Below are 13,120 nucleotides of genomic sequence, written 5' to 3'. Positions count from 1 at the left end.
CAAAAGCACGCCTGTTCATTGGCTGATCATGTAGAAGGATGAATGATCAGCTGACAAAAGCACGCCTGTTCATTGGCTGATCATGTAGAAGGATGATCGATCAGCTTACAAAAGCACGCCTGTTCATTGGCTGATCATGTAGAAGGATGATCGATCAGCTGACAAAAGCACGCCTGTTCATTGGCTGATCATGTAGAAGGATGATCGATCAGCTGACAAAAGCACGCCTGTTCATTGGCTGATCATGTAGAAGGATGAATGATTAGCCGACAAAAGCACGCCTGTTCATTGGCTGATCATGTAGAAGGATGATCAGCTGACAAACGCACGCCTGCTCATTGGCTGATTATGTAGAAGGATGAATGATCAGCTGACAGAAGCACGCCTGTTCATTGGCTGATCATGTCGAAGGATGAATGATCAGCTGACAAACGCACGCCTGTTCATTGGCTGATCATGTAGAAGGATGATCGATCAGCTGACAGAAGCACACCTGTTCATTGGCTGATCATGTAGAAGGATGAATGATCAGCTGACAAAAGCACGCCTGTTCATTGGCTGATCATGTAGAAGGCTGATCGATCAGCTGACAAAAGCACGCCTGTTCATTGGCTGATCATGTAGAAGGATGAATGATCAGCTGACAAAAGCACGCCTGTTCATTGGCTGATCATGTAGAAGGATGATCGATCAGTTGACAGAAGCACACCTGTTCATTGGCTGATCATGTAGAAGGATGAATGATCAGCTGACAAAAGCACGCCTGTTCATTGGCTGATCATGTAGAAGGCTGATCGATCAGCTGACAAAAGCACGCCTGTTCATTGGCTGATCATGTAGAAGGATGAATGATCAGCTGACAAAAGCACGCCTGTTCATTGGCTGATCATGTCGAAGGATGAATGATCAGCTGACAAAAGCACGCCTGTTCATTGGCTGGCCATGTAGAAGGATGAACGATCAGCTGACCGAAGCACGCCTGTTCATTGGCTGATCATGTAGAAGGATGATCGATCAGCTGACAGAAGCACGCCTGTTCATTGGCTGATCATGTCGAAGGATGAATGATCAGCTGACAAAAGCACGCCTGTTCATTGGCTGATCATGTCGAAGGATGAATGATCAGCTGACAAAAGCACGCCTGTTCATTGGCTGATCATGTCGAAGGATGAATGATCAGCTGACAAAAGCACGCCTGTTCATTGGCTGATCATGTCGTAGGATGAACGATCAGCTGACAAAAGCACGCCTGCTCATTGGCTGATCATGTCGAAGGATGAACGATCAGCTGACAAAAGCACGCCTGCTCATTGGCTGATTATGTAGAAGGATGAATGATCAGCTGACAAAAGCATGCCTGTTCATTGGCTGATCATGTAGAAGGATGAACGATCAGCTGACAAAAGCACGCCTGTTCATTGGCTGATCATGTAGGAGGATGAATGATCAGCTGACAAATGCACGCCTGTTCATTGGCTGATCATGTCGAAGGATGAATGATCAGCTGACAAAAGCACGCCTGCTCATTGGCTGATCATGTCGAAGGATGAATGATCAGCTGACAAAAGCACGCCTGTTCATTGGCTGATCATGTAGAAGGATGATCGATCAGCTGACAAAAGCACGCCTGTTCATTGGCTGATCATGTAGAAGGATGATCGATCAGCTGACAAAAGCACGCCTGTTCATTGGCTGATCATGTAGAAGGATGATCGATCAGCTGACAGAAGCACGCCTGTTCATTGGCTGATCATGTCGAAGGATGAATGATCAGCTGACAAAAGCACGCCTGTTCATTGGCTGATCATGTAGAAGGATGATCGATCAGCTGACAAAAGCACGCCTGTTCATTGGCTGATCATGTAGAAGGATGATCGATCAGCTGACAAAAGCACGCCTGTTCATTGGCTGATCATGTAGAAGGATGATCGATCAGCTGACAGAAGCACGCCTGTTCATTGGCTGATCATGTAGAAGGATGAACGATCAGCTGACAAAAGCACGCCTGTTCATTGGCTGATCATGTAGGAGGATGAATGATCAGCTGACAAAAGCATGCCTGTTCATTGGCTGATCATGTCGAAGGATGAATGATCAGCTGACAAAAGCACGCCTGTTCATTGGCTGATCATGTAGAAGGATGAATGATCAGCTGACAAAAGCACGCCTGTTCATTGGCTGATCATGTAGAAGGATGATCGATCAGCTTACAAAAGCACGCCTGTTCATTGGCTGATCATGTAGAAGGATGATCGATCAGCTGACAAAAGCACGCCTGTTCATTGGCTGATCATGTAGAAGGATGATCGATCAGCTGACAAAAGCACGCCTGTTCATTGGCTGATCATGTAGAAGGATGAATGATTAGCCGACAAAAGCACGCCTGTTCATTGGCTGATCATGTAGAAGGATGATCAGCTGACAAACGCACGCCTGCTCATTGGCTGATTATGTAGAAGGATGAATGATCAGCTGACAGAAGCACGCCTGTTCATTGGCTGATCATGTCGAAGGATGAATGATCAGCTGACAAACGCACGCCTGTTCATTGGCTGATCATGTAGAAGGATGATCGATCAGCTGACAGAAGCACACCTGTTCATTGGCTGATCATGTAGAAGGATGAATGATCAGCTGACAAAAGCACGCCTGTTCATTGGCTGATCATGTAGAAGGCTGATCGATCAGCTGACAAAAGCACGCCTGTTCATTGGCTGATCATGTAGAAGGATGAATGATCAGCTGACAAAAGCACGCCTGTTCATTGGCTGATCATGTAGAAGGATGATCGATCAGTTGACAGAAGCACACCTGTTCATTGGCTGATCATGTAGAAGGATGAATGATCAGCTGACAAAAGCACGCCTGTTCATTGGCTGATCATGTAGAAGGCTGATCGATCAGCTGACAAAAGCACGCCTGTTCATTGGCTGATCATGTAGAAGGATGAATGATCAGCTGACAAAAGCACGCCTGTTCATTGGCTGATCATGTCGAAGGATGAATGATCAGCTGACAAAAGCACGCCTGTTCATTGGCTGGCCATGTAGAAGGATGAACGATCAGCTGACCGAAGCACGCCTGTTCATTGGCTGATCATGTAGAAGGATGATCGATCAGCTGACAGAAGCACGCCTGTTCATTGGCTGATCATGTAGAAGGATGATCGATCAGTTGACAGAAGCACGCCTGTTCATTGGCTGATCATGTAGAAGGATGAATGATCAGCTGACAAAAGCACGCCTGTTCATTGGCTGATCATGTAGAAGGATGATCGATCAGCTGACAAAAGCACGCCTGTTCATTGGCTGATCATGTAGAAGGATGAATGATCAGCTGACAAACGCACGCCTGTTCATTGGCTGATCATGTAGAAGGATGAACGATCAGCTGACAAAAGCATGCCTGTTCATTGGCTGGCCATGTAGAAGGATGAACGATCAGCTGACAGAAGCACGCCTGTTCATTGGCTGATCATGTAGAAGGATGATCGATCAGCTGACAGAAGCACGCCTGTTCATTGGCTGATCATGTAGAAGGATGAATGATCAGCTGACAAAAGCACGCCTGTTCATTGGCTGATCATGTAGAAGGATGATCGATCAGCTGACAAACGCACGCCTGTTCATTGGCTGATCATGTAGAAGGATGAACGATCAGCTGACAAAAGCATGCCTGTTCATTGGCTGGCCATGTAGAAGGATGAACGATCAGCTGACAAAAGCACGCCTGTTCATTGGCTGATCATGTCGAAGGATGAATGATCAGCTGACAAACGCACACCTGCTCATTGGCTGGTCATGTAGTTTTGGTGAGCATAAAATTGCTGAGTGATCGGCTCCAGGTCTTCCGTTGTAAACTGGTAGAGGTGCGGGCGATCATTGACAGCTGTACGGGGATGAACAATGGTGTTAAGGATTGGTCGTCCTCATAGAGCACAAGATCTGTGCCACTCACAGGTTGTACGGGGTGTTGCAGCCGAGTCCCATTCACTTCAATGGAGATAGGTTTTAATACCGGACACAACCCTGTTGGTGCAGTTTCTGGCAACCCCCCCCAAAAGAAAAATCCAACATCCATAAAATCGTTGCTTTATTGGTTAATTGCCAGTGATCGGTCTCCCATTCTGTACTTGATTATTTTTGTGTATCGGTTGTATATTTCTTCTTCACCTGAGCCGGTGCGCCATGTTTTTATGCTGTCACTAAGAGCTGTAGTGACGGCTTGAAACACATCCGTGTTGCGCTATTGTAGTTTTTTTTCCTGCTGGGATTTCAATAAAGTCTCAATAAAGCTGTGATTTTATGGACGCCGGATCCTTGCTGTCTTCTGCGGTTTATTCCGGTCCCGTCCGTGCGTTCAGATAGTGACCCGGTTAATTTCCTTTGTGTGGGTCATACTAAATATATTACAAGGTTTCCCTATTTTTCTGTACAGCTTGGGCCTGTTTTGAGGAACTTGTCCAATTGTGGATCAGACACTATAACGTATGCCATTTGTTTTAGTATACCAATTAGCATAGTATGTTTAAAGCCTAATTATGTGATGCAGAAGTCACTTGTCTGGTAAGGGCTGCAGTTTGTTTCTAAGAATGATCCTGCAGTTAGACTTCTCAGATCTTCTCCATGTGCCTTCACTACATTGTATCACCCTGTCCTCCTCTCCTCCATGTAGTTACTGTGCGGGCCCACCTAACTGGATGGCTGATGACACTCAAGAAGACGTTTGTGCTGGCACCAAGCTCCGTGTTGAGAATAATCGTCCTCATCTCTAGTCTTATTGTCTTGCCTTATCTCGGGTAAGTTTCTTCTTTGTATAACAGCATGGAAAACTCTGACCTTGATTACTGGATTACACCCCCTCCCATCAGTGCGAGCCAATTAATGGTACTGTTAAAGGATATCTTCTTGGTTCTCTACAGCCTGTACTGTATGATAGCTGGTAGCCCTCCCTTTAGCACGTAGGCATAGAAGTCCTGTAGCGGGACCCTCACTGTGCAGCTTGATTGGCATTTACCAGAGAGCACCACAATTGGCAGTTCTGCCATTGGCACCCCGTTCTCTTCATAGATGAGCAGGTTCACACTGAGCACATGTGACAGGCATGAACAAGTTTGGAGATGCTGCGGTAAACTTTATGCTGCCTGCAACATCACCCAGCATATCCTACCCATGTATGTATATACAAAAATGATAAAAAAAACGTTCCGCCCCTAGAAGTAGTTGTCATTTGGCTGCAGAACTCGTCATGCAGTTGCATCTCAAGCAGATACACAAATGATTAGATTTGTGGTGATTAGATTTGTGGTGATTAGATGGACGGTCACCGGAGGCCCTAAAAGAGACTCTCGGAGGCTCCTTGTGTGTAGTGACCTCTTCCGCTTGTGTAGAGCTTGTTGACCACTAGACGCCTCTATGATGCAGAGACGAGACGTCACCCCGTTACTAGAGTCTGAGAGGGGCGCATTATTGGGATGTGAGAAGATGGATGGGTTGTATCCATAAATTGTTCTGACCAGACTGTTAGGAGGTGTTGGAACCAGTGGATGTGTGGGGGCACACAAGGTGACCAGGCTCAGGACGCCCCCTATAGACCACCAGTAGAGAGTAGCGTCTGACCAGACTGTTAGGAGGTGCTTGGACCAGTGGATGAGGGCACACAAGGTGACCGGGCTCAGGACCCCCTACAGACCACCAGTAGAGAGGAGCGTCTGACCAGACTGTTAGGGGGTGTTGGGACTAGTGGATGTGTGAGGGCACACAAGGTGACCGGGCTCAGGACCCCCTACAGACCACCAGTAGAGAGGAGCGTCTGACCAGACTGTTAGAAGGTGTTGGGACCAGTGGATGTGTGAGGCACACAAGGTGACCTGGCTCAGGATGCCCCCTACAGGCCACCAGTAGAGAGGAGCATCTGACCAGACTGTTAAGAGGTGCTGGGACCAGTGGATGTGTGAGGGCACACAAGGTGACCGGGCTCAGGACCCCCTACAGACTACCAGTAGAGAGGAGCGTCTGACCAGACTGTTAGGAGGTGTTGGGACTAGTGGATGTGTGAGGGCACACAAGGTGACCGGGCTCAGGACGCCCCCTACAGACCACCAGTAGAGAGGAGCGTCTGACCAGACTGTTAGGAGGTGTTGGGACCAGTGGATGGGTGATGGCACACAAGGTGACCTGGCTCAGGACGCCCCCTACAGACCACCAGTAGAGAGGAGCATCTGACCAGACTGTTAAGAGGTGCTGGGACCAGTGGATGTGTGAGGGCACACAAGGTGACAGGGCTCAGAATGCCCTCGACAGACCAACAATGCAGAGGATCGTCCGACAAACCTCAGCAGCTCCAACTGTTTTGTTGTCTTTCACCCAGAGACAGGTGGCACCATCATTGCAGGCTGCTGTGTCTGTCGGAACCATTTCCAGACACTTTGCTGAAGGACAGTGATCTCACAGCTGCCATTATGTGTATTGTCTTTGACACCCGCTGTTACCTACGTTTGCAGTGATGTCTTGAATGAATAAACTGGACGCTACGGAACGGGACTGGGTTGTCTTCAGGAATTAATCCAGGTTTAGTTTCGGTGCTGACGACTGCAGTGTTTGTCTCGAGACCTCAGGGGTGAGCGCCTTAATCCTGCCTTTGCTGTGGGGTGGCACACTGCCCCGTGCTGGTGTGATAGTCTGGGGGGCCATGGCATATGACAATCAGTCCCCCCTAGTAGTGGTACGAGGGAGAATGACAGCTCAGCGATATGTTCAGGACGTCCCGCAGCCACATGTGTTCCTCTTATGACGGCTTCCAGCAGGATAATGCTCGGCCGCACAGACAAGGGGGTCACAGGAGCCCCCACAACATTGTCACACTTCTGTGGCGCCTGGTCACAAGATTTATCACCAACAGAACATGTATGGGACCATCTGGAACACCAGCTTCGACAGCCTACGGGTGTGCGTGATCTAGGGGCTCTATTATTGCAAATGCGGAGTGATGTGCCTCCATGTCTGCCCATATCACATCTTGTATCCAAGCTAGAGGTGGTACAACAGGATGCTAGAGCCTCTATGCCTGTCTGTATCACATATTTTATCCAAGCTAGAGGCGGTACAACAGGGTACTTGAGCCTCCAAGCCCACCAGTATCACATCTTGTATCCAAGCTAGAGGCGGTACAACAGGGTACTAGAGCCTCCATGCCTCTCCGTATCACATCTTGTATCCAAGCTAGAGGTGGTAGTACAGGGTACTAGAGCCCCCATTCCCGCCCCATATCACATCTTGTATCCAAGCTAGAGGCGGTACAACAGGGTACTAGAGCCTCCATGCCTGCCTGTATCACATCTTGTATCCAAGCTAGAGGCGGTACAACAGGGTACTAGAGCCTCCCTACAAGGGGTCTGTTCTCCACAATAAATGGTCCTTTTGCTCTGATAGTGTAATCACATATTTCTATCTGCTTTACAATCACACACTTGTTTACAATGGCCATTAGTATTTCTTCATACATGTGTTTATGTATTTATATGTATTGTGTATTTGTATAATGTCCATCTTCTATCTGGCTGTGACCAGTTTCCTTCCATAGTGCACACTGTTGCATATAGATCAGCAGTGCCCATCGGTGCCGCCGCTCTGCCCATCGGTTGTAGAGGCTTGTCTAAAGAGTTGGCTTTTGCACGGAGCAGGAATATTTCAGTTGACTGTCCCATTGCTGAAATCTTCTAGATCGCTCGCTCAACGGCCGGTCAACAAGAGCGTTAATGTCAATGTGCGAGAGTACTCTGCATTTACTGGAAATGGACTCAGTTGCATGATTGTTGTCCGCAGACAATGGGCATTGTGCATGAAGCACTAGAGGCTGTTTGATGAACACGCAGAACTGAACACTTATTTACTGGGAGCATAAATGATCTGTTTACCAGTAACCCTTCTCTCTAAGCGCCACTCATCAATGACCATTAGCAGGTAGTGAGGGAGCATGGAGACGCACTAACTGATGTTGCAGAGGATTTCAGGGTGGTCCTCTGAGGAAGCCTTCTCTCTTGTACTTTGGGGGTCTTTCTAGACTGGTGGTTTCTACTTTAATTTAGGGCGGTTTTACATGCAGCAGATTTAATAGCCTACACTGACTGCCATTTAAGGATCCGGTGGAAGATGATGCTGTTGGTCGGTACATTTACGGGGATACAAAATATTATACTTTGGGGGTTTTCTTCTTTTTTTGCTGCCCTGCTCAAAATATTTTCCCCAAAGAGATTTTATTTTCTGACAGCCCTAACTTTTTTTTATTTTTAGTTTTCCATCAACATCTCTGAGGGCTCGTTTGTTACAAGACATCCCGTTTCTATTGGTGCCAGTTTGGAATACATGCGGCTTTTTGATCACTTTTTTTTATTTCTTGAAAAGCGAAATTCTGTGTTTTTTCTTTTTCTGATGATCACTGTGCAGGATAAATAATGCCTTCGTTTAATAGACCGTACATTTATGGGTGAAGCAATACCTAATGAGAAAAGGAGCGACAAACTTTTATTACCCTTTTGTCAATAATTAATCAAACGTTTTCTTAACTGATTCCAATAGGGGACTAACCAACAGCTGATTGCGCCTGTTGCGGGTGGGTGTCGGCTGTCAGACAGCTGACATCCGCATTGCATGCATGTGGGCTCAAACTCCGATCCTGCTTTATACAAACTCGGACCTCCATGACCCCAACTGTATGTCATGGAGCGTTAAGGGGTTAATATCACTCGTCACAATGCAGATATTTAATGGGAAACCAGAGCTACGAGGATAGCATTGCCTCTTAATGGGATCCATTCTCCTTGATGTTGCTTTAGTCCCCGGACTCCCGGCCATGTAGCGGGTCAGACGCTCGTCTGCAGGATATCTGATGAATTTAGCTTTTGTATGTAATTCTTCATTCTGCTTGTTCTGCGCAGGGTTCACGGAGCCACGTTAGGAGTGGGATCCCTTCTTGCAGGCTTCGTTGGAGAATCCACCATGGTGGCTATCGCATCTTGCTATGTATATCGAAAACAGGTATTGGCATGCATCTCCCTAATGAGTAGTAATAAGGAGTCCCAATCGGTAGGGTCATATTGGGGTATATCGTCACTCGTAGTGCGGAACTATAAGGTTTCCGTCTCTGCCTCAATGGCTCGTTACTCTTCTATTCGCACTTTATAGAAAAAGGCATTTGTTTTAATGGGTAATGTTACCTATAAGTTGGATCTAGGAGCTTCAGTAGGGTTTTCACAATCCTATCCTAGTTGACGAATGTGCTAGGTCCTCATAAGGACTAAATCCTTATATAACGGAATGTAATTTAGGGCTGAGAGCTACTTGTGCAGGTTATGCATTCATCTAAATGGAGCTCTTGGGGACCTTTTACACGGGATGACTTGTTGGGCTCAAATGTCCGAGAGGTCGTCCAGCGATAATCGTTCCTAGGCTTTAACATAGGAACGAGCACTGGCTTAACTATAGGGGACGTGGTTGCACCAGGACACAGCCATGGGGGGAAGGGGGGGGGGCACATAAGGCTTCCCTTCTTTACATAAGGAGCCCAGTACTATGAATAAAGCATTATAGTTGGGGCCCTCTTACAGGTTTTGTATTGGGGCCCAGTAGCTTCAAGTTATGCCTCTGTGTTAAAAGGTTAAGAGACGTTAGGGGCCCCAAGATAAACTTTTGCACCCGGGCCTTTATCTACGCCCCTGGGAACAAGCATTGTGTAGTAAATGGAGCTGGAATGGGTCAGGGATCTTCTGGCCACGCACCTCCATTCACAGTGAACAGGCGACCGTTCATAGGTTTACACGGGTTCAGTTTTCTGCAGCATAAACTGTTGGGGAACCTAACCAATTCCCGTCTGTCGTTCAGTCGAGGCGTGCATGTACAGCGGGAATCTGAATTATGTACCGGCCCGTGTAAAAGGGTCTTTCTATAATCGGTTTCCATCTAAGCTATGGAAGTTCCCTGTACTTCTCTGATAAGTATGCTGTAATGCAGAGTCACAAACTCTATAACTGCTATATATTTGTAAGCCGTTAGCAGGGGCCTCACAAAATAGTAGAATGACATTGTAAAGGCAAAAAAAGGAATTTAACTAAAAATTGATAAAATGTAGCGCTAGCTGAAGAGGAGCACAAATGCCTTATAAACTCTATATGATGCAAGGAACGATCCACCTATGTTTTATTAGCGCTCCACTGCCACTAATAGAGGGGTGAGGGGTGGGGAATGGGGGGGGGGGGGGGGGCAAAGTTGGTACCCCCTACCAACCCCTTTCCTCCCTTCCTCTCTGACACTGATATCTGTCAACGTGGACAAGAGTTGTTGCATTCTTGCTTCCGGAGAGCAGTACTAATACCCCCGTACGTTAATTTTAGACGGCGTACTCGTAGCATTACCATAAATTGCCGCCAGAATCTCGCCTGGTAAAGGTTACTTCTAACGTCTTCCATCTGTCACCCTAGAAAAAGAAGAAGAATGAGGCTGAGACGGCGGTGGAAGGAGAAGACTCGGCCATGACTGACATGCCTCAGAGTGAGGAGTTAACAGACATTGTGGAGATGAAGGAAGATGGCGAATGATATCGGCTGCCCCTCCGCATCTCTTGGTCTCCAAACATTTTTTATTTTCTTTATATGGAAACCTGATTTCCGAAGGCTCCAGTGTTTAGCATACTGGGTATGCTTCCTACAGACGGGGCCCGGCGGAGGCTCACCGCTTTACAGGTACCATGCGTTTGTCTTCCCATAGCATGGACCGGCAGTCAGCAGCATCCTACCGGATAGACTTTGGACATTGACTACATTGAGCTTCATTGGACTATTCCCATTTGTCAACCAAAGCACTAATGTCTGTCTCTGCTGGTAACGAAGCCGCTGTCCCATTTACTAGGTTTTTCTAACCAACCAATGTTTAATTCTGTAGGAATACGGAAGTTCAGTTCTGTGTTCTTACATCTCGTCAACCAACTTTCAGCTCAAAAAGGGATTTATTCTTAGAAACGAGCTACAAAAGCACATAACAACATGGCGACCGCACAAAACGGGAGGAACGTGCTTTTATACCACACTTCGGTCATGAACGCGTCCGCAATATCTTTGTATTTGGATGGAATGCTTACTTTCAGCTTTTAAAAATGTTTGAGAACTTAAACTTAATTCAAAGTGTAACTTTTAGCGACCTTCACGATCCAAATCTACCATTTTTGGAATTACTTTGCTTTAACTTATTGGGTCCTAGTTTAACTTATAAAGTGTATTCTTCATCTCTGTACAGCTGACTTCACAATTCTACTTGTTGCTCCTCTGCATCCATCTATGGTATATCTATACTTCACAAACCATGGACTTAATATACATGATGGTGGAAAAATCGGTTGCCCAACAGATACGTTCCCCCTCCCCCCACAAACCTGGCTGTTGGACGTTGCCAAATATAACAAGCTGGTGGGTTCATCGTGTCGGCTGGTTTGGATTGGGGTATCTTTAGGATCGGCTCTTACGTTGGCAGTTTTACCCAAGAGCGTGCCGTGCCTTGAAAAGAACTGGTGGTCACAAGGATACCGCGACATTGTTTGTTGCGTTGGCAGTATAGATCTATAGGATCACATAATCTGCACTCGGTATTAAAGTGACCATTCAGTCCTGGACAAATAAAAATGGCCGAACCGCTTCTCTGACTACCTGATGTAGACTGGACACCGTTCCAGAGCCCGCTCTATATTCTGGCACAAACAAAGATGGCCGAACCAATTCTCGGACTACCTAATGCGTTGGGAGTCTAAAAGACAACACTACACTCTGACAGGCCGGTGCTGCTCCATGTAGACATCACTGGTCAATCAAAGCAGCATGTAGTGTCTTAAGGGCGCTTTACACGGGGTGACCATCGCTTGAATCCTTGCCGGCTACAGCTAATTTGGACAATAATCATCCTGTGTAACGAGACAGCAGAAATCGCTCATGGTTTTTGTTTGTTTTTTTGTTTTTTAATTCTTAGCAGAGCTAAAAACCAAGGAATTGTCAGGCTGTGTAAATGGGAGACACTCAATGTTTGGGCGACTCCTGTTTACGGTGAATGGAGGTGGGCCACTGAAATGATCCCGGTCCGCTCTGCCTCCATTCACTTGAACGACTATTGCTCCTATGTAAGCACAGAAGTGGTAGCCGGGCGGTAGTCCGTGGGATGCCTGTCCAGCACTTATGGACCCAACAGTCGTCCGGTGTAAAGGGACCTTTAGACTAACGATGCGTACTAATCTACGGTGTGCATCAGGGACTCAAAGCAACGTTACAGACAAAGATGGCTGAACTGCTTCTCTAACTTGTGAACAAACTGGCAAGAGCCTGATGTATTCTCCATCAGTCTCTTCTCTATGTAGCAAGACTCATTCACAATGGCTTGGGATGGCCTCACGCTGCCCGATAACCGCCATAGTCTGGATAATTGCTGCTGTTCCCTGTGTCACACCTTATGTCTTTGAAGACCATAGTGGGAGATGCTTGTGTAGCTCTCTTGGCTTAGTCCAAATCTGTGCCACAGATAGTTTTTCAAGCACCGCTCTCTTGGCCTTCTACATCACTGGCCTCAGTAGATTTTCCCACACAGAGTGGAATGATGTCAGTCAGACTGTCCAATCAACTCACCCAACGCCAGCACCAGCCACCAAAAAACAATGACCAACATTTTAACCCTTTCCAATCCACTGTCTGACGCCTGAAGACATTATGATTTAAGGCTGTACAGCTCTGATGTTGGAAGCCATCCGTCGGGGTTCTCTTACTGTATATTGCCAGCGCCTCTGCTGTTAAAGCCAGTACTCCCCCGAGGTGACACATTGGATAGGCTCTAACCAGCAGATAGCGCCGTTGAATAACGTCAGAAAAAGTGTAAGCCCCCTAGGAAAACCAGGGTACAAATTAGATTGGAAAGGGTTAAAGAGTAGAGATGAGCGAGCATACTCGATAAGGCAAACTACTCGAGCGAGTAGTGCCTTATTCGAGTACCTGCCTGCTCGTCTCTAAAGATTCGGCTGCCGGTGCGGGTGACAGGTGAGTTGCGGCGGTGAGTGGGGGGGGGGGAGGGGGGGAGGGGGGAGGGAGAGAGAGAGA

At 47.1% G+C, this 13,120-nt stretch overlaps 1 protein-coding gene across 1 annotated transcript in view; it reads left to right on the top strand.

Annotated features, from left to right (window-relative positions):
• ANKH (ANKH inorganic pyrophosphate transport regulator) overlaps positions 1 to 13,070 on the top strand; it is a 115,025-nt gene extending 101,955 nt beyond the window's left edge. Inside the window, exons 10-12 of the mRNA XM_066579195.1 lie at positions 4,675 to 4,798; positions 8,936 to 9,035; positions 10,475 to 13,070. Coding sequence (XP_066435292.1) covers positions 4,675 to 4,798; positions 8,936 to 9,035; positions 10,475 to 10,591 — 341 coding nt within the window. The 3' untranslated portion in view covers positions 10,592 to 13,070. The remainder of the gene's footprint in view (positions 1 to 4,674; positions 4,799 to 8,935; positions 9,036 to 10,474) is intronic.
• Positions 13,071 to 13,120: the final 50 nt, after the last annotated feature.

Source organism: Eleutherodactylus coqui, chromosome 9, assembly GCF_035609145.1.
Source record: "Eleutherodactylus coqui strain aEleCoq1 chromosome 9, aEleCoq1.hap1, whole genome shotgun sequence".
In the NCBI taxonomy this organism is placed as follows: domain Eukaryota; kingdom Metazoa; phylum Chordata; class Amphibia; order Anura; family Eleutherodactylidae; genus Eleutherodactylus; species Eleutherodactylus coqui.
The sequence above is the reverse complement of the archived record's forward strand: the minus strand, read 5'-3'. Positions and strand labels throughout refer to the sequence as shown.